General features: G+C 43.5%; 1 protein-coding gene across 2 annotated transcripts; it reads right to left on the bottom strand.

Annotated features, from left to right (window-relative positions):
• Window positions 1–341: 341 nt before the first annotated feature.
• fam169b (family with sequence similarity 169 member B) lies at window positions 342–4,526 on the bottom strand. Of its 2 annotated transcripts, none has more exons than XM_046316000.1 (9): window positions 4,316–4,526; window positions 3,931–4,073; window positions 3,556–3,724; window positions 3,368–3,453; window positions 2,808–2,982; window positions 2,218–2,400; window positions 1,335–1,476; window positions 1,022–1,092; window positions 342–708 (listed from the first exon to the last, which is right to left on the bottom strand). In XM_046316000.1, exons 1-8 carry the CDS (start codon window positions 4,350–4,352, stop codon window positions 1,083–1,085), a joined length of 945 nt encoding a protein of 314 aa, XP_046171956.1. In that variant the 5' UTR covers window positions 4,353–4,526; the 3' UTR covers window positions 342–708; window positions 1,022–1,082. The 2 variants fall into 2 exon arrangements, with proteins under 2 accessions (XP_046171956.1, XP_046171871.1); XM_046315915.1 differs by having other exon boundaries at window positions 1,351–1,476.
• Window positions 4,527–22,114: the final 17,588 nt, after the last annotated feature.

Here is a 22,114-nt window from a genome sequence, read left to right as displayed (position 1 = left end):
CGCTGATTGGCTAGCTCACTCTCCTCTAGGCCGCTGATTTGCCAGCTCCTCCTCCCTCCTCAGGGAGATGACATATTTTTCTATGAGGAAATAGCAACCATTTTTGAAATGGTCTGTTTGAGGTTGGGGTTTTAAAGTGGTTTTCCTCCTATTTATGCTTTGGCCACCAATACGAATATAGGATGAGTCAACAACATTATTTGGATAGTAGTTAACAGAATATGAACTTTTAAAAGTGAGATTTTCACTGGGCAGTTACTTTAACACCCAATTATAGTCTAAGATGGAAGGAGAGAATGATTACAAAGCAGTAAACACATTGCAACAGACACCCATGTAACCACAGTGATGATGTTACCACTTTATTAAGCAGAATATGAAACTGATTTGTAATTATTTGCACTTTAGGTCCCAAATTTTTTAACATTTTTAACATTTTGAACATCCATTATTTCTAGCCTTAGTCAGCACCTTATAGTTGCTCAAAATAACAACTGACACAAATGCCCTTCTATGTTCTGCGACAAATGACATAAAAAAACATAACTTGAAGTCTTCTGAGGACCATGATCCATCTGTGGTCTGAGGTTTAATTTCATGTCCCCGTCTGTTTGGAATTAGCACTCCCCTCAGCCCCGTCTAGCTTCTCTCTTTTACTTCTGTGATGATCACAGCCAAACCATCAGAAAACCAATAATCAAGAGACATCTTGAGGGAAGGGTTAGGAAAGAGGCAGATAGTACAGTTATAAATATACATTCCTCAGACAATGTGAGTAGGCTAAATCAGATGTAATATATTTGATTACACATTGATTTCCCTAACAAAAGGATACGTTCGCTTATTTTCCTCCTACATATTATAAATTGTCTTAGTTACAATATCCAATGGTTGCTAAATTTGTTGTGATGGATTCTAAAAGTCACTTGAGGTTGAGACCAAAGCTAAAACAAGGTCATAAACAGTCCCTCCTAACTACTACTCTGTAACCATAATGAAATAGAAAATAAAATGACCTCACCTGATGATATGATTATTTATAGTTTCTCTTCTCCTTGTTCAATGTTGTTGGACATTGCTCCTCACTTGAGCCTACAAAAACAATCCCACTTTACAAAGATGTACTCACATGTAAAATGTATGAAAATAGCATTAAAATAAAACAGCTCTAAAATCCTGACATCGTATAATCAAACGTAAACCCTATTTACAAGTGAAGTGCTTTCAAAATGTGCTTTCTTGTCTTACAATTCAGACCATGTTATGATGTTTACAGTGATATGACTGTCTCTCATTATCACACAACTTTTGCATTGGTACACCCTGATCCAAACCTAAGGAGGGCCTCACTGTTTGTGCTTCGGTTGAGCTGTATGTTGAGCCATATGTTCCGTCTCTGGCCCCAGCCCCCAGGGCCTTCCACCTCATAGAGCCGGTCCCTTTGGTCCTGGTGCATCTGCAGATACTTGCTGCACACTGGAGAGAGAGGTGGAGACATACCATGTACATTTCAGTAAATGACTGGAGGGGATGTTGGAGATCTACAATGGATGGTCACTGGAATAGAGACTTGACTTAAATGGGGCAACTTTGATGTTGTCCTGAATTGTCCATAAGGCATAATTACTTTAGTAACATTCCTTTGTATCGCTGTAAATTGTGCTCATAAACATGACATTATAATGTTTAAAAGGTACATTTCTTGAACATTCCTGCTGCAAATTTCTAATTTTAAAAACCTAATTACCTTATTAACATTTTGGAGTCCAGACATACAGTATAGTATGGGTATCGCGGTTACATTTCATCTGAAAGTGTTGCCCAATTATTTTTTAAGAAGACAAGGTGGCTAGCATTATTTCAAATGTAGTGTCATCTAAAAGTGTTGGTCTATGTCTAAAGATTAGGTTACATACATTATGATTCAGTAAATCATATCCTGGAAGATAAAGTACAGCTAGTGTGAAGCCCCACCCCACCCCACCCTCTCCTGGCTCATAGATCTCTGACTAGGTAAACAGTCCTTCATAACACACCATAAATTGTTGTGCGTCCAACCAAGTGATAGCGTGTGCCATCTCCAAATTGACTGGAAGCACCTCATATTATCTGACTTTGTCCTTATATAAATTCAGCAATCTTTACATGGATGACTACAACAGTTACAACCAGCATTGACGTAATTAACCTTTGAATTTCTAATACTGACTGACCCACCTTTAATCATGCTTGGGGATATGGGACAGCTGATTCCAATCACTTCCTCGTTGGGGAGGGATTTACAGAAGTCTGCCAGGATTTGCAGTGCCAGACCACTCCTCCTCCACTGAGTCCTCACAAACACAGTGTCTAGTACAGAAAGCTGATAGCTTCGACGAGTGAATCCATCACACAGACTTCCTGAAAGAGCCAATAATACATGATGTTGCTTTGACCAAATGATCAAAAACATATGCAACCCCCAAAAGAAAATAAATTCCTCCCTGCACTGTTTAGCTTTTATAAATTATTTACTTGAAAACAGGAATGGGATGATTGAATGTGACACTCCTTTAATTCTGACTCACCCAAATTGAACATGTACACATACAAATACAGAGCCTATTGTCTAAACCGAGCGCATACATATTTTTTATTTTGGGGGGTTGATTTTCTGCCTGTGCAGCCTTACTATTTTGTTGCAATGCACTGTGTTGACCTAGCAACCCTCCCTGTTCTAAATATAAATTGAGTGCAGATGAGAATATTTTTGTAAGACACTATTTTTGTCAACTGGCAGAAAATAAGAAACTAATACAATGCCTTACCTTTCTTTTTGATGGTGTAGAATCCAACTGCCTCCCCATTATGCCATAGAATTTTGCCAAATTCCCTCATTGGGTGAGGTGAGAAGTACATCTCTTCCCCTGAAGGCCTCTCCAAAACTCCAAAAATGATTTGACTAAGCAGGAAAAGTATCACTCTCTCCATAACAGACTGCACCTGTGAATGACCTACACATCTAAGCCTTATCCTAAATACATTGACAAAAGCCACATTCACTGGTTTAAAACCTAATTGGATGTTTTTGTGGGACTTGTAATTTAAATCAAATTATATCAAAAGGTATGGAAGGACCTTTGCATGTTATTACATGTAATAATAGACACTTTAGATGTAATAACCATGTACAAAATATTTAATTTAGTGCATATTTAATTTATATGTGCCTACTCCAGCGTCTGCTAAATGGCATATATTATTATTTATTATTATTACTCCCACTCAAAATGAAGGTAATGGGAAGTCATGGTCTAGGCCTATATTTAGAGGGATGCCCTTTACTCTCTTACCATGGAGGACACACGTGCAAATGTAAAGAACGTACCATCACAAGACCAGATCTGGATTTGGTAGATGTCTTCAAAACATCATTTAAAGACCACCACTTTCCATGCAGGTTCAGGGCCACCACTGTGAAAACATAATATTCTTTGTAACATTATACGGTAGCCTATATAACATCAACCAAACACAGCGGATCTAAAAGGCAACCTTTCTCTGTAGGGTATCAACCTTGAGTTCCATCTGCAGGCATGTGCAGAGTCAGCAGAGTGCAAGGTGGATCGCCATCACCGAACAGCTGGAGTCTGCCCACGTTGTCATGTGTCACCTCCACCCGAGGAAGGGGTTCAGTTTGGCAGGTGACAGATTTGTCACCAACATTGGATGTTTTTGTAAGACCCTTACAAAAAAGATTGCAGTTTAAAAAGTGCAGTCCACTGTTATTTTGGATGCAGTATTTGCAGTGTACTGCAGTTATACTGCACTCTGGCTGTAATCTTTTTTTAAAAATTATTATTATGGGGAGATGCTCATCTGTAGCCTACAGAAGCATTATGTTTTATTTGGAGTGAGTGTAACCAGAAACTCGTCATTAAAAAAACATACCTTTGAGCCATTTGAGGGTAGAAACCAACGCTCTCCTTCATAGGTGTTTGACGCCAGGGAGGTCAATATGTTTTCAGAGGTTGAACTCAGTGCCCTGTAATCTAGATCTGGGAGGTCAATTGGATATATTTCCTTGATTTCCCCTTGGGCAAAAGTAAAACATAAAATTAAACTTTAATTCTAGAAAGGTCTAAACGTAACTTGAAACATTGTCTAGCGTCTATGACTGCTTGCAAATGAACTCTGAATTTTACAACGCTTGGAATACGACCGTGTAACGTGTTTGACTGTCAGCAACATCTTAAGAGTATAAAAAAACGTATAAATCGTCTACTGAACATTCTATCCATTTGTGCCACATAATGGTCTTACGTTACTCTTTTACCTGTCGTTTGTGTTTGCGAGGTCCGATTGGATTCCATCTTGAAAATTATGTCAACTGGACGACGACGAATGTTATGCAACACTACCACCTTGTGACGACAGGGAAAACTTACATCAAAACATTGTGTTTTAGAGGCACTTCAAGTTAGTCATAGGAAGCTGCATCGCTGGAGTGACTTAAGAGAAGTGTGAGAGAAGTGTGGGGGTGGGGAGCAATGGGTTTACGAAATGGGAGGATCAAGAGCAATTCCAATTGGCAAACCGGAAGGAGGGGAGAAGATGGCGGAAGTGGATGCTGAGTTCGAATCAAGCACCACGTTGAACAGAGTTGGTGAAGACGAATGTTTTGAATGGACAACAGTAGTATCGAAAACTGGAACAAAAAGGAAATTGTCTAACATTGGAATGGAGAATATGTGTATGAATCTTGTTGGGATGCATTTGTTGAGTAAGGATGCATGTGTGGGAAATCCGTTTGAGGTGTTGAAAATGGTGATGTTTGCGCAGAGTGACCAAAAGTCTGTCAGAGTGACCAAGAGTGGTCTTATTTGATTACAGTTTTTTGCGATTGCTTACACACTTGTTGCAGAATTTGGCTCATTGTGTCAAAAACTCTACACACAAGCCAAATAAGACACAACACTTGGATATAAACCTCTCACTTCTATGTCAAAATGAAACTCTGCAATTAAAACCTAAATCCTTTCAAAATGGCATTTTTTGCCACAAAATGATACACACATGCACCATTTAAATAACTCTTTCAAAGCAGCAACACACTGATGCACTTTACACAAACACTGTTGTCTTTAGTACTTTGTACACCTTTTTAATGTTCTCATATAGGCTTATGTGAAAGATTGTTCCAGTGCAGCACATCTACTCACATTTCAATGAACACAAAATAGAAAGTCTTCAGAAAAAAAATGTAGACAGCTTATTTTTTTGCCATTGCAGGTTTTTACAACAACAAATAAACAAAGTAGAATTACAGTACAGTAATCAATACAATATGTTACTGTAAACTCACAGGAAAAAAAATAATTACAGTACAATTAGTGCAATGGTAAACAAAAAATAGTATTGTAAGGGATGGGATGGATGGTTTATTTACATTTTTACATTTAAGTCATTTAGCAGACGCTCTTATCCAGAGCGACTTACAAATTGGTGCATTCACCTTATGACATCAGTGGAACAGTCACTTTACAATAGTGCATCTAAATCTTAAGGGGGGGGGGGGGGTGAGAGGGATTACTTATCCTATCCTAGGTATTCCTTAATGAGGTGGGGTTTCAGGTGTCTCCGGAAGGTGGTGATTGACTCCGCTGTCTTGGCGTTGTGAGGGAGTTTGTTCCACCATTGGGGGGGCCAGAGCAGCGAACAGTTTTGACTGGGCTGAACGGGAGCTGTACTTCCTCAGTGGTAGGGAGGCGAGCAGGCCAGAGGTGGATGAACGCAGTGCCCTTGTTTGGGTGTAGGGCCTGATCAGAGCCTGGAGGTACTGAGGTGCCGTTCCCCTCACAGCTCCGTAGGCAAGCACCATGGTCTTGTAGCGGATGCAAGCTTCAACTGGAAGCCAGTGGAGAGAACGGAGGAGCGGGGTGACGTGAGAGAACTTGGGAAGGTTGAACACCAGACGGGCTGCGGCGTTCTGGATGAGTTGAAGGGTTTAATGGCACAGGCAGGGAGCCCAGCCAACAGCGAGTTGCAGTAATCCAGACGGGAGATGACAAGTGCCTGGATTAGGACCTGCGCCGCTTCCTGTGTGAGGCAGGGTCGTACTCTGCGGATGTTGTAGAGCATGAACCTACAGGAACGGGCCACCGCCTTGATGTTGGTTGAGAACGACAGGGTGTTGTCCAGGATCACGCCAAGGTTCTTGGCGCTCTGGGAGGAGGACACAATGGAGTTGTCAACCGTGATGGCGAGATCATGGAACGGGCAGTCCTTCCCCGGGAGGAAGAGCAGCTCCGTCTTGCCGAGGTTCAGCTTGAGGTGGTGATCCGTCATCCACACTGATATGTCTGCCAGACATGCAGAGATGCGATTCGCCACCTGGTCATCAGAAGGGGGAAAGGAGAAGATTAATTGTGTGTCGTCTGCATAGCAATGATAGGAGAGACCATGTGAGGTTATGACAGAGCCAAGTGACTTGGTGTATAGCGAGAATAGGAGAGGGCCAAGAACAGAGCCCTGGGGGACACCAGTGGTGAGAGCGCGTGGTGAGGAGACAGATTCTCGCCACGCCACCTGGTAGGAGCGACCTGTCAGGTAGGACGCAATCCAAGCGTGGGCCGCGCCGGAGATGCCCAACTCGGAGAGGGTGGAGAGGAGGATCTGATGGTTCACAGTATCGAAGGCAGCCGATAGATCTAGAAGGATGAGAGCAGAGGAGAGAGAGTTAGCTTTAGCAGTGCAGAGCGCATCCGTGATACAGAGGAGAGCAGTCTCAGTTGAATGACTAGTCTTGAAACCTGACTGATTTGGATCAAGAAGGTCATTCAGAGAGAGATAGCGGGAGAGCTGGCCAAGGACGGCACGTTCAAGAGTTTTGGAGAGAAAAGAAAGAAGGGATACTGGTCTGTAATTGTTGACATCGGAGGGATCGAGTGTAGGTTTTTTCAGAAGGGGTGCAACTCTCGCTCTCTTGAAGACGGAAGGGACGTAGCCAGCGGTCAGGGATGAGTTGATGAGCGAGGTGAGGTAAGGGAGAAGGTCTCCGGAAATGGTCTGGAGAAGAGAGGAGGGGATAGGGTCAAGCGGGCAGGTTGTTGGGCGGCTGGCCGTCACAAGACGCGAGATTTCATCTGGAGAGAGAGGGGAGAAAGAGGTCAGAGCACAGGGTAGGGCAGTGTGAGCAGAACCAGCGGTGTCGTTTGACTTAGCAAACGAGGATCGGATGTCGTCGACCTTCTTTTCAAAATGGTTGACGAAGTCATCTGCAGAGAGGGAGGAGGGGGAGGGGGAGGAGGATTCAGGAGGGAGGAGAAGGTGGCAAAGAGCTTCCTAGGGTTAGAGGCAGATGCTTGGAATTTAGCGTGGTAGAAAGTGGCTTTAGCAGCAGAGACAGAGGAGGGAAATGTAGAGAGGAGGGAGTGAAAGGATGCCAGGTCCGCAGGGAGGCGAGTTTTCCTCCATTTCCGCTCGGCTGCCCGGAGCCCTGTTCTGTGAGCTCGCAATGAGTCATCGAGCCACGGAGCGGGAGGGGAGGACCGAGCCGGCCTGGAGGATAGGGGACATAGAGAGTCTAAGGATGCAGAGAGGGAGGAGAGGAGGGTTGAGGAGGCAGAATCAGGAGATAGGTTGGAGAAGGTTTGAGCGGAGGGAAGAGATGATAGGATGGAAGAGGAGAGAGTAGCGGGGGAGAGAGAGCGAAGGTTGGGACGGCGCGATACCATCCGAGTAGGGGCAGTGTGGGAGGTGTTGGATGAGAGCGAGAGGGAAAAGGATACAAGGTAGTGGTCGGAGACTTGGAGGGGAGTTGCAATGAGATTAGTGGAAGAACAGCATCTAGTAAAGATGAGGTCGAGCGTATTGCCTGCCTTGTGAGTAGGGGGGGAAGGTGAGAGGGTGAGGTCAAAAGAGGAGAGGAGTGGAAAGAAGGAGGCAGAGAGGAAAGAGTCAAAGGTAGACGTGGGGAGGTTAAAGTCGCCCAGAACTGTGAGAGGTGAGCCGTCCTCAGGAAAGGAGCTTATCAAGGCATCAAGCTCATTGATGAACTCTCCGAGGGAACCTGGAGGGCGATAAATGGTAAGGATGTTAAGCTTGAAAGGGCTGGTAACTGTGACAGCATGGAATTCAAAGGAGGCGATAGACAGATGGGTAAGGGGAGAAAGAGAGAATGACCACTTGGGAGAGATGGATCCCACCTTCTGTTAGGGTCTGGCCACATCACCTCATCGAAATCACAAGCAATGTCCCCCCTGGCTAGGCAACGGGGAAAATATCGCCTTGCGTGCCATATCCAACACTGGACTGACCCCACCTCAATGTCTCCACATGCCTATTCAATTGCTTGCAGGCGGGCATGTGGTTGGCGGTCATACACTTTCTAACGCCAAGCCGAAAATAATTCCTCAAACAGATTGAGAAATGGGGAGTAAGGAGGCAAGTATACAACTGTGAAGTTATTGTGGTTGGTGAACCAGTCCCTGACCAGAGCAGCCCAGTGGAAATTAACATTATCCCAGATGACAACAAACCTGGGCTGCTCTGGTCTGTGCTGTACAACTGTGAAGTTATTGTGGTTAGTGAACCAGTCCCTGACCAGAGCATCCCGGTGGAAATTAACATTATCCCAGATGACAACAAACCTGGGCTGCTCTGGTCCGTCCTGTACAACTGCATTATGTAGTGCATCCAGAAATATGATTATGTGTGCAGTATTGTATGGACCGAGGGTGGCATGGTGATGGAGAACTCCTTGCAGACTAATTTCCCCCGCGCTCCCCAGGGATATTCATAACAGCTCTTTGTTCTATAACGTTTCGGCCCCAATGCCTGGTTTTTAGCTAGATTGAATCCAGCTTCATCAATGAAATAAACTAATGAGGCTGTGCAGCTGCATCAAAGTCCAGGACTCTCTGCAACAGGAAATGCATACACTGTACAGTGAATATGGTGTAACTCAAAACACAGGACTACAATGTCTACATTTTCACACAAGGATGGGGGTAGGGGTGGGGGGTTGGGTCAGGCACATTCAGTCAAAACTACAAGCTACAGGCAAGGCAGGTGCCTCCACAGACAACACACCCTCCACTGCCTAGGTCAGATACTGCTTTGTCTGAATGTATCTATGCAGTGCCAATAGGACAAAATCTACTGCCATTACTGTATTACAGTATAGTACAATGACACTTACATGCACATAGTCATAGTGAGGGTCTTTGACTCTAATACTGTTCCTCACAAATGGAACCCTGGACAGCTGCTCCATCGTAAATTGGTGTTGACGCAAGATGCGGCAGATCGTCGACATACTGACACGGTTGATATTATTGAATGTTGTGTGATCTGCGATAATTTGCTCTCATAGTTGATGTAGGCGGATGGTGTTGTTTGCAAACACTAGATTGACAATGGCCAGTTCCTGTTCATGGTGAACAGACATTGCCTTCCACCCTCAGGAGGTTGTCTGGCAGTTCTGTAGAAAATGAAAGAACATGTCATTGGTTAGGTTCTTTTTTAACATACTGCACTGTCATACTGTACACAGTAACATCAAACAGTATTACATGTACTTCATAGCACTATACCTATTTTTTTTTGTTCACTGAGGAGCATAGACCTAATATTGTAGGACTACATTGTATTGTACTGTGATGCAGAATGATGTGCAACAATTCCATAGGTACAGTCTAGTGTAGAAAGTTGAAGACATACCTGTTTTCCAGTCTAAATGTCCGTATTATGGATGCTACCGTGGTTGGGCTGGACTCTCTGCCCAACCTCCCTCATTGTCAGGCCATGATTTATGACATGGTCCACCAAATTGGCCCTAATGTCTTCAGAAATATGTCTCTGTCTATTGCTTGGTCCCCTTCTTTGTTCTTGTCCTGCTCCTCTCTCTCTTCATCTATCTCTTCCTCTTGCTCTCGCTCTCATTGCCTCCTTGTTTGCAAAGTTCTCACAAAAGAGGTGATCTTACCTGAGGTCTACTTGTAGTGGTAAGGCTCAGAGTAATTTGTGTTCAATTACTGTAGAAGTGTTTTCATGTGTGTGTGTGTGTGTGTGTGTGTGTGTGTGTGTGTGTGTGTGTGTGTGTGTGTGTGTGTGTGTGTGTGTGTGTGTGTGTGTGTGTGTGTGTGTGTGTGTGTGTGTGTGTGTGTGTGTGTGTGTGTGTGTGTGTGTGTGTGTGTGTGTGTGTGTGTGTGTTGCCAATTTCAGGTATGTTTTGCATTTTGAAAAGAAGTGTTTTCTCAATGATTGCAAGAGATTTCGTTCTTGAACGATGTGTCCAATGTAAGAAACAGTGTGTAGTGTTTTGCAGAAGTGTGTGTAGTGTTTTGCAGAAGTGTGTGTAGAATTGCAAACGAAGTGCAAAACAGAAAATGTGTTTGTACTTTAGGTGCCTTTGATTACGAAATAGTTACAAAAGTTAAGGTTTTGATGCTTTTGTTTAAGCATTCACTTTCAGTGTGTAAGAAATCGGCCAAAACTGTCATTGTATTTCTGTTTTGTGTTTTGAACTTTGGGGTAGAGCACCCTTCAAAGGAGTCATCTCAGGGGTGACAACATTTGTTCAAGTTGAATACCTGAAGAGAATTCCTGGTGTGGTTGGTGCCCAGCGTCTGAACACTGCAGTGGTTTGGGGACAAAAGCTCTTACAACGTAGCCTACCTTACATAACTAAGCTTCACATGAGTATGCAGTCGCTCTTTATAAAAATATAACAGCACAGACATACTTTCTTAATTTTTTTTCCATTCATCCAGAGTGAAGTATTGTAAAGGATTTGGCCTTGTTTCAAGTGTGTGCAGAAGGACAGACGGAAGGAAGGACAGTCTCCAACGTCAACGATTTTTGCAATTCGTTCCAGTCACAGGCAGCAGAGAACTGGAAGGAAAGGCGGCCAAATGAGGTGTGGCTTTAGGGATGATCAGTGAGATACACCTGCTGGAGCACGTGCTACGGGTGGGAGTTGCCCTCGTGACCAGGGAACTGAGATAAGGCGGAGCTTTACCTAGCATGGACTTGTAGATGACCTGGAGCCAGTGGGTCTGGCGACGAATATGTAGCGAGGGCCAGCCGACTAGAGCATACAGGTCGCAGTGGTGGGTGGTATAAGGTGCTTTAGTAACAAAACGGATGGCACTGTGATAAACTGCATCCAGTTTGCTGAGTAGAGTATTGGAAGCTATTTTGTAGATGACATCGCCGAAGTCGAGGATCGGTAAGATAGTCAGTTTTACTAGGGTAAGTTTGGCGGCGTGAGTGAAGGAGGCTTTGTTGTGAAATAGAAAGCTGACTCTAGATTTGATTTTAGATTGGAGATGTTTGATATGAGTCTGGAAGGAGAGTTTACAGTCTAGCCAGACACCTAGGTACTTATAGATGTCCACATATTCTAGGTTGGAACCATCCAGGGTGGTGATGCTAGTCGGGCGTGCGGGTGCAGGCAGCGAACAGTTGAAAAGCATGCATTTGGTTGTACTAGCGTTTAAGAGCAGTTGGAGGCCACGGAAGGAGTGTTGTATGGCATTGAAGCTCGATTGGAGGTTAATGATCACAGTGTCCAAGGAAGGGCCAGAAGTACACAGAATGGTGTCGTCTGCATAGAGGTGGATCAGGGAATCGCCCGCAGCAAGAGCAACATCATTGATATATACAGAGAAAAGAGTCGGCTCGAGAATTGAACCCTGTGGCACCCCCATAGAGACTGCCAGAGGACCGGACAACATGCCCTCCGATTTGACACACTGAACTCTGTCTGCAAAGTAGTTGGTGAACCAGGCAAGGCAGTCATTCGAAAAACCGAGGCTACTGAGTCTGCCGATAAGAATATGGTGATTGACAGAGTCGAAAGCCTTGGCCAGGTCGATGAAGATGGCTACACAGTACTGTCTTTTATCGATGGCGGTTATGATATCGTTTAGTACCTTGAGCGTGGCTGAGGTGCACCCGTGACTGGCTCGGAAACCAGATTGCACAGCGGAGAAGGTACGGTGGGATTCGAGATGGTCAGTGATCTGTTTGTTGACTTGGCTTTCGAAGACCTTAGATAGGCAGGGCAGGATGGATATAGGTCTGTAACAGTTTGGGTCCAGGGTGTCTCCCCCCTTTGAAGAGGGGGATGACCGCGGCAGCTTTCCAATCCTTGGGGATCTCAGACGATATGGAAGAGAGGTTGAACAGGCTGGTAATAGGGGTTGCGATAATGGCGGCGGATAGTTTCAGAAATAGAGGATCCAGATTGTCTAGCCCAAATGATTTGTACGGGTCCAGGTTTTGCAGCTCTTTCAGAACATCTGCTATCTGGATTTGGGTAAAGGAGAAGCTGGGGCGGCTTGGGCGAGTAGCTGCGGGGGGGGGGGGTGGAGCTGTTGGCCGAGGTTGGAGTAGCCAGGAGGAAGGCATAGCCAGACGTTTGTTTTGTCTTTGTTTTTTTTCACACCTGGTTTCATTTGCGTTCATTTCTGTGTGTATAATTGTAACCTGTTGCCTGCCTAATTTTGTGTGGGATTAGTCGTTTATTGTGAGGTGCTCGGTTAAGTATAACCGTTATTTGTTTTCCCGGGTTTTGAAGTATATGAGTCTCGGAACTTTGTTTGTTCCTCCATGCGTTTGTACGGGTTTTCTGTTGTCGAGGGCGTTCTACCTTTTGATTGTGTTGGTGTACTTTCTTATTAAAACACGCTTCTCAGACATCCCTGCTCTCCTGCGCCTGACTCCCACACCTACATTACATTACATTTAAGTCATTTAGCAGACGCTCTTATCCAGAGCGACTTACAAATTGGTGCATTCACCTTATGACATCCAGTGGAACAGCCACTTTACAATAGTGCATCTAAATATTTTAAGGGGGGGGAGGGGGGGGTGAGAAGGATCACTTTATCCTATCCTAAGTATTCCTTAAAGAGGTGGGGTTTCAGGTGTCTCCGGAAGGTGGTGATTGACTCCGCTGTCCTGGCGTCGTGAGGGAGTTTGTTCCACCATTGAGGAGCTAGAGCAGCGAACAGTTTTGACTGGGCTGAGCGGGAACTGTACTTCCTCAGTGGTAGGGAGGCGAGCAGGCCAGAGGTGGATGAACGCAGTGCCCTTATTTGGGTGTAGGGCCTGATCAGAGCCTGGTGGTACTGAGGTGCCGTTCCCCTCACAGCTCCGTAGGCAAGCACCATGGTCTTGTAGCGGATGCGAGCTTCAACTGGAAGCCAGTGGAGAGAGCGGAGGAGCGGGGTGACGTGAGAGAACTTGGGAAGGTTGAACACTAGATGGGCTGCGGCGTTCTGGATGAGTTGTAGGGGTTTAATGGCACAGGCAGGGAGCCCAGCCAACAGCGAGTTGCAGTAATCCAGACGGGAGATGACAAGTGCCTGGATTAGGACCTGCGTCGCTTCCTGTGTGAGGCAGGGTCGTACTCTGCGGATGTTGTAGAGCATGAACCTACAGGAACGGGCCACCACCTTGATGTTAGTTGAGAACGACAGGGTGTTGTCCAGGATCACGCCAAGGTTCTTAGCGCTCTGGGAGGAGGACACAATGGAGTTGTCAACCGTGATGGCGAGATCATGGAACGGGCAGTCCTTCCCCGGGAGGAAGAGCAGCTCCGTCTTGCCGAAGTTCAGCTTGAGGTGGTGATCCGTCATCCACACTGATATGTCTGCCAGACATGCAGAGATGCGATTCGCCACCTGGTCATCAGAAGGGGGAAAGGAGAAGATTAATTGTGTGTCGTCTGCATAGCAATGATAGGACAGACCATGTGAGGTTATGACAGAGCCAAGTGACTTGGTGTATAGCGAGAATAGGAGAGGGCCTAGAACAGAGCCCTGGGGGACACCAGTGGTGAGAGCGCGTGGTGAGGAGACAGATTCTCGCCACGCCACCTGGTAGGAGCGACCTGTCAGGTAGGACGCAATCCAAGCGTGGGCCGCGCCGGAGATGCCCAACTCGGAGAGGGTGGAGAGGAGGATCTGATGGTTCACAGTATCGAAGGCAGCCGATAGGTCTAGAAGGATGAGAGCAGAGGAGAGCGAGTTAGCTTTAGCGGTGCAGAGCGCCTCCTTGATATAGAGGAGAGCAGTCTCAGTTGAATGACTAGTCTTGAAACCTGACTGATTTGGATCAAGAAGGTCATTCTGAGAGAGATAGCGGGAGAGCTGACCAAGGACGGCACGTTCAAGAGTTTTGGAGAGAAAAGAAAGAAGGGATACTGGTCTGTAGTTGTTGACATCGGAGGGATCGAGTGTAGGTTTTTTCAGAAGGGGTGCAACTCTCGCTCTCTTGAAGACGGAAGGGACGTAGCCAGCGGTCAGGGATAAGTTGATGAGCGAGGTGAGGTAAGGGAGAAGGTCTCCGGAAATGGTCTGGAGAAGAGAGGAGGGGATAGGGTCGAGCGGGCAGGTTGTTGGGCGGCCGGCCGTCACAAGACGCGAGATTTCATCTGGAGAGAGAGGGGAGAAAGAGGTCAGAGCACAGGGTAGGGCAGTGTGAGCAGAACCAGCGGTGTCGTTTGACTTAGCAAACGAGGATCGGATGTCGTCGACCTTCTTTTCAAAATGGTTGACGAAGTCATCTGCAGAGAGGGAGGAGGGGGGGGAGGGGAGGAGGATTCAGGAGGGAGGAGAAGGTGGCAAAGAGATTCCTACCTACCACCTAGACGCACGCTGTCACAAGACCTGTATGCTCTGGTCGGCTGGCCCTCGCTACAATTTCATCGTCAGGTCATCTATAAGTCTATGCTAGGTAAAGCTCCGCCTTATCTCAGCTCACTGGTCACGATAACAACACCCACCCGTAACACGCTCTCCAGCAGGAATATCTCACTGGTCATCCCCAAAGCCAACACCTCCTTTGGCCGCCTTTCCTTCCAGTTCTCTGCTGCCAGTGACTGGAACGAATTGCAAAAATCGCTGAAGCTGGAGACTTATATTCCCCTCACGAACTGCAAATATCAGCTATCTGAGCAGCTAACCGATCACTGCAGCTGTACATAGTCCATCTGTAAATAGCCCACCCAATCTACCTACCTCATCCCCATATTGTTTTTATTTACATTTCTGCTCTTTTGCACACCAGTATCTCTACTTGCACATCATCATCTGCTCATTTATCACTTCAGTGTTAATCTGCTAAATTGTAATTACTTCGCTACTATGGCGTATTTATTGCCTACCTCCTCACACCATTTGCACACACTGTATATAGACTTTCTTTTTTTATATTGTGTTATTAACTGTACGCTTGTTTATTCCATGTGTAACTGTGTTGTTGTTTGTGTCGCACTGCTATCCTTTATCTTGGCCAGGTCATATAAAGGTGAAAATAAGTTAATATATAATTATATTTATATATATATATAATTTTATATATATATATAATAAAAAATACATGCTAGAACACGTCAATAGGCTTTCACTAGCTCGTGCTTGGCTCTGCCCACTTCTTTGCTTGTTCTGCCCACTAGGACTAATATGCTCCCATTGGAAACGACAGGCTGTGGTCTATCTTGGGTTTGTTATAAAAATCTTTAATACCACTGGGAGAAAAGACCTTGATGGCTGTATAGATTGTAAGTCGCTCTGGATAAGAGCGTCTGCTAAATAGAGCATGGCGCTTGTAACGCCAGGGTAGTGGGTTCGATCCCCGGGACCACCCATACGTAGAATGTATGCACACATGACTGTAAGTCGCTTTGGATAAAAGCGTCTGCTAAATGGCATATATTATTATTATATTAAATGACTTAAATGTAAATGTAAATGAAGTGCAAGTTATACTGAAAAAATATATAAATGCAACATGCAACAATTTCAAAGACTTACTGAGTTACAGTTCATATAAGGAAATCAGTAAATTTAAATGAATTCTTTAGAGTTTTTCCAGACAGTTTTTTCCAGACAGAAATACTCCTCAGCCCCCCCCCCCCCCCCCCCCACACACACACACACAAACACTCTCCCTCAAAACTAAAGACATCTAAAGGATTTGTGTTCTGTAACAAAAGAGCACATTTTAAAGTGGCCTTTTATTGTCCTCAGCACAAAGTACACCTGTGTAAAGATCAGGCTGTTTAAGAGAAATAAGTTTTTAGTGTATATGGAACATTCCTGAGATCTTATATTTCAGCCAACACAGAAAGGAAACCGCTGCACACTGCTGCTCTTGCTCCCAGGTGATTTTATTTAGAACCAGGTTTTGACTCTTAGGTCTTCATCAGGCACACAATGGTCGAAATGTTGTTATAAATAAAATCACCTGGGATCATGAGCAGCAGTGTGCAGCGTTTTCCTTTTTGTTTTCCATGAGTTTGCCTACGACTCCAGGATCTGCGGAAAATACCTGGATATGTTCTTCAGCTTTTATCTTTTGTTTCAGCTCATGAAACAAGGGACCAAACACTTTACATGTTGTGTTTATATTTTTGTTTTGTATATATCACGACCCCTTCTGCAAGCCTTCTAGCTACAAAACCAAGAGACTATGTGTGTGTGTGGGCACACATGGAGTCACACAGATTGAATGCTGTGCAGCATAGAGGTAAAAGGCACATACCTACATTCATCACACCAGATCATATAATAACATATGAACATTAGCTATGATTTCCAGCAAGGGGGTGGGGGATTATTGTTTTAAGCAGCGACTGTGTGTTTAGAAAGACAATTGTTGCTAATTTGGTTCAGTTCAATGTTGACTAATGTCTAGGCTGCTTATTTTAAATGTAAGTAATTTAGCAGACACACTTATCCGGAGTGACTTACAGTAGGGAGTGCATACATTTTTCTGCTGGTCCCCATTGGAATTAAACCCACAATCCTTGTGTTACAAGCACAACACTCTATCAACTGAGCTACATGGTATGCCATGAGGATGGCACCATCAAGTCTGGGGGTGTCTCAGTTCACACACTTGTACACTCTACTGGACGTCCCATTCAGGTAACATACACATAAAACACATTTCAAATATTGTAAATGGACCTCTCTCTCTCTCTCTCTCTCTCTTCTCTCTCTCACACACACACACAAACACACATTTCAAATATTGTATATGGATCTCTCCCACACACACACACACACACACACACACACACACACACACACACACACACACACACACACACACACACACACACACACACACACACACACACACACACACACACACACACACACACACACACACACACACACACACACACACACACACACACACACACACACAGCAACAGAGGACCGTAGAGGAGAATACTGTGAGGATTTAGTGTAAGATGTCACATTAAGATGATATTCAAACCCTAAAGAGAAATGGTGTTTTGATCATTGTTCCACTTCACCTTTCACAAATGTTTAGAATGATAAAGAACAGAGAATAAAACCGGATTATTTTCAACTGCTTCGGGACTCCTGGTTATACAACACATGACCACACCATCAGACCAGGCTAAACATTGATGTGATTTTGACTTCCTGTATCATTACTTGTACTCCATGTCAAATCTGTGTTTCAGGATTGTTTAGCTTAACTGAATAGGCGATATTAAGTTTATTTCGCAGGGACAATCTAAAACAAGTCTCAGAATGTGAGTAGTAACGCTTTGAACCGGATATGTCCTTGACATACAGCTCACCAAATCATGATTTATATAATACTTATACACTACTGTTCAAAAGTTTGTGGTCACTTAGAAATATCCTTGTTTTTGAAAGAAAATCATTTTTCTGTCCATTGAAATGACATCAAATTGATCAGAAATATAGTGTAGACATTGTTAATGTTGTAAATGACTATTGTAGCTAGTTTTTAAACCACTCCACAAATGTCCTGTTAACAAACTATAGTTTTGGCAAGTCGGTTAGGACATCTACTTTGTGCATGACACAGGTAATTTTTCCAACAATTGTTAACAGACAGATTATTTCACTTATAATTCACTGTATCACAATTCCAGTGGGTCAGAAGTTTACATACACTAAGTTGCCTGTCCCTTTAAACAGCGTGGAAAATTCCAGAAATTATGTCATGGCTTTTGAAGCTTCAGATAGGCTAATTGACATTGTTTGAGTCAATTGGAGGTGCAACTGTGGATATATTTCAAGGCCTACCTTCAAACTCAGGAAGGAGACGTGTTCTGTCTACTAGAGATAAAAGTACTTTGGTGCGAAAAGTGCAAATCAATCCCAGAACAACAGCTAAGGACCATGTGAAGATACTGGAGGAAACAGGTACAAAAGTATCTACATCCAGTGTAAAACGAGTCGATATCGACATAACCTGAAAGGCCACTCAGCAAGGAAGAAGCCACTGCTCCAAAACCACCATAAAAGAAGCCAGACAACGGTTTGCCACTGGACATGGGAAAAAATATCGTATTTTTTGGAGAAATGTCCTCTGGTCTGATGAAACAAAAATAGAACTGTTTGGCCTTAATGACCATTGTTATGTTTGGAGGAAAAATGGGAGGCTTGCAAGCCGAAGAACACTATCCTAACTGTGAAGCACAGGGGTGGCAGCATCATGTTGTGGGTGTGCTTTGCTGCAGGAGGGACTGGTGCACTTTACAAAATAAATGGCATCATGAGGAGGGGAAATTATGTGGATATATTGAAGCAACATCACAAGACATCAGTCAGGAAGTTAAAGCTTGGTCGCAAAGGGGCCTTCCAAATGGACAATGACCCCAAGCATACTTCCAAAGTTGTGGCAAAATGGCTTAAGGACATCAAAGTCAAGGTGTTGGAGTGGCCATCACAAAGCCCTGACCTCATTTACATTTACAAACATTTCTAAAAAGGCTGTAACGTAACAAAATGTGGAAAAAGTCAAAGGGTCTGAATACTTTCCGAATGCACTGTATTTCTATTTCTGAAATATGAACTGTTTGTTTTAATGCAGAGCCTGACTTGTTTTCTCTTTCTTTCATGCTGTAGTTTTATTTGTCACTGTTTTTGGTCAGTCAATATTGTGTAACTTGCTCATTAACAATTATTGTCCTGTGAATGCACTGAACTGAGGAGTGTCAGTTCTATTCAGTGTAAGCGAAAGATCTAAGAAGCTATCTGTGTTGATGAGTTGTACTCTAACCTGTTTAAAACTAGCAAACCTTTATCCTTCAATATCCTTGTTTTTTATATCTGCCTCCCGACAGTTTCCCTTAAATGGGCATACAAGCATTTCGCTACACGCTCAATAACATCTGCCAAATATGTGTATGTGACCAATACAATTTGATTTGATTTAGAACCCATGACTGAATAGATGTTACAACCAGGTCTTCAGAGCATCACCCTAAGTGTAGTGGAGGTGGTTTAGTGAACCATGCACTAACCTTGTCTAAGACCTGAAGCTAATTTGTAGGCTTTATCTCAGGGGGCTTACAGTCTTGTGGCAATATACCTGGCACTAGTTCCTAAGCACAAATCAGACACAGTGGTATATTGAGGAATGGGCAACTCCAAACCAACCCAACTGATCTCTAAAGTCACAAATCACAAGGGCACATTATGCAGCTCATCATCAAACTGTGAGGAGACCGCAATGAAGGTCACTGTAGCTTTAATGCTCTTGCTGTGCGGTCTTGTCACCATAATTGATGGGGACACATCCTGTGCTGGGTGTCCTATTTTATAAAGAGCCATTGTTCATTATTTCTTGCAGTGTTTAAAAAGGCATAAGACCCCCCAGGTCTTAAACACCATGAGGAACAAGCAGCACTACAACAGGCCAGCCAAGCATCCTCATTGATAGGTAAAATGTGTCCCACTGGCATTTCATGTGTACATTTGATTCTAGTCAGGTTTTGGTCCCCATTTGGAAGCCATTGGAACTGAGCCAGATTGTAAATATCACCACCGGAGTTGAATGTACTTTTGCATTCTCTTTATGTAGTTTTGCATGTCATAGCTTAGCTAAAGGTTGGTTATAAGTTTGAATAGTTCAGTCCATTTCTAAAAACATTGCATACATGTAAATTGTGTCTTTGATGGCCATTTCTCCAGTAAGTGTTATGATAAGGTATTCTTTTCCCATGCCTTTGACTGTGGTCCCATGACACAGAATGGAATTTAAGTCATGTCTGGTTCACCAGTCATGTCTGTCCTTTTCTTTATTCTGTCTCTTTCACCATTACACAAAACCGCAAGCTTCCCACAGAGAAATAGAATACATTTCTGGAATTCCACTTGCAGGGAAAAGCCGCAGTCTAGTGAGTAAATCTGTTTTTCCACTGCTATGGGTTTCTCATTATCGTGGACTCAATGAAGGTGTTTTGGCAGCAGAGCTATTATACTGGAGGGTGGCAGAGACATAACCTATACCTAGTCTTTGCTTTCCCTGTGACACACATACAAACGCACACACGCACACACACAATTGTGTATGTTACAAATCCAATAAATAACTCAGACATACTGTATGTCAATAGGATTAGAATATCATATTGCAAATGACCATCTCCGCATCCCTGTGAGGGAAGTCTGCCTCTGTTGTGTTGTTCAGGTTATTCCAATTCTGTAAACATTTCCCCTTGATGAAGTTTGTTTAACATTATATTCAATAAATGACTTGAAATATGCACCTATACTTCTAAATGTACATAGTTAGGCATAGTGTTTAAGCATCACAAATACATTATGATTTTAGGAATATCACTTTTTGTCTCACACACAATCATCACTTTCTAAAATTCATTTTCTCCTGCGTGAGTGCTGTGAAGAACAAACAGCCACTCATTAGCATGTGTGATCCTCTGGTGGTAAACACACTTATTTCCACTTGAGTGCTAGGGCAGAAGGAAAGCAAACGAGTGGCGATCAAGGTAGGTGGGCCCTGCCGCCACTCTTTATGAGTAACTGTTTATGATGATTTAACAAATGCAAGTGGACAGGCAGGCCATTCACTGGAGACCAGGGACATTGTGTTGGTAGTACAGTGTGCAATTATGCAAGGATGACTCAGCATATCTGCAGTCTGGGTGGCCAGAAATTCTCTGCTTGTTTTTTTGTCATATTCATTTAAATCAGTGAAAGGATTTACCTCTTTGAGACAATTTTATTTTCTGATAGAATGGTTCTGCTGACCATTAAACATGCTGCAGATAAAGTATTTTTGTTGGCAGCCATTACAACAAGAACTATTGCATTTGACCTTTAATTAATGACCTTGGATTCATTTCTACCTGATTTTAGAATATTATTGCTGCCTTCTCTAAATCAAGTGATAGGGCCACACTACAAAGCTTCCATGCACCTTTTCCCAGGTATCAGTTAGGATTAAAAGAACAAGGCGAGAGTAGCCTACACTTGTGAATGACTGACCATTTGGTCTATTGGCTTGCAGTAAGATTTGAAATACAACAGGGTGTCAGACAAAGCACACTCTGAAGAAGCTGTAACAGAGCAACACACTCAAGAGTTTCATGCCCTTGTATAAAGGTGCATTGTCCAATGCTCCATGATGCGTCAATACTATCTTTGAAGCAACAGAGGGCGCCAGTTACAAAATTGTGCTTGTATATGTTCTTGATAGTGTTGTATAGAAGACGTCTGGACAGATGGCAAAACAATATCGAAAGGAATGGTTTGCAAATGTTTATATGAGCAATAGTTGATAGAAAAATCAGTGGTGCTGGTATAGGGGTACAGGAGTGCCAGTAAAAATGTATTTTATTCTCTATCTCGTGTCTTGCCTTATTCTTTTCCCTTAGGTTTAGAGGCATCATTAATTCTATCCATTTAAATATAAACACAGTGATCATCAGTGCCCTCAAAAAATAGTTGGTGCATGATGCCACTGATTAGGTCTAGTTGTTTATAAAATATAAGTTTGAAATTGAGGTAAACATAAATAAAATGCACACTGTCGGTCAAAGTTATTATGACAGACACTTTCTCATAAGAATTCCTTGATTAAAGAAAAAAATAGCAGGCCACACATCAAAGCGTTTTTGGCATTCCTATGTCATGTTTCACATACGATGCTGTAAACGAGGCAAACAAGCCATAATGCCATCTTCTGTAGATTTAGATTATTTTGTCAGAAGTTTGTTTTGTTTTTCATTTTACTGTAAGATTAACATAAATAGGCCTACCTACTTTTCTCAGTTTTAACAATTTCAGACTTAGACTGTTTT

The sequence above is a fragment of the Oncorhynchus gorbuscha genome, linkage group LG01 (genome assembly GCF_021184085.1).
Source record: "Oncorhynchus gorbuscha isolate QuinsamMale2020 ecotype Even-year linkage group LG01, OgorEven_v1.0, whole genome shotgun sequence".
Taxonomy (NCBI): domain Eukaryota; kingdom Metazoa; phylum Chordata; class Actinopteri; order Salmoniformes; family Salmonidae; genus Oncorhynchus; species Oncorhynchus gorbuscha.
The sequence above is the reverse complement of the archived record's forward strand: the minus strand, read 5'-3'. Positions and strand labels throughout refer to the sequence as shown.

Coding starts and splice junctions, on each gene's coding strand:
- fam169b (XM_046315915.1), bottom strand. CDS start 4,352: ATGGAATCCAATCGGACCTCGCAAACACAAACGACAG. Junction 2,983..3,367: donor CCAGATCTGGTCTTGTGATG/GTACGTTCTTTA, acceptor GGTCATTCACAG/GTGCAGTCTGTTATGGAGAG. Junction 1,093..1,350: donor GCTCAACCGAAGCACAAACA/GTGAGGCCCTCC, acceptor TTGTTTTTGTAG/GCTCAAGTGAGGAGCAATGT.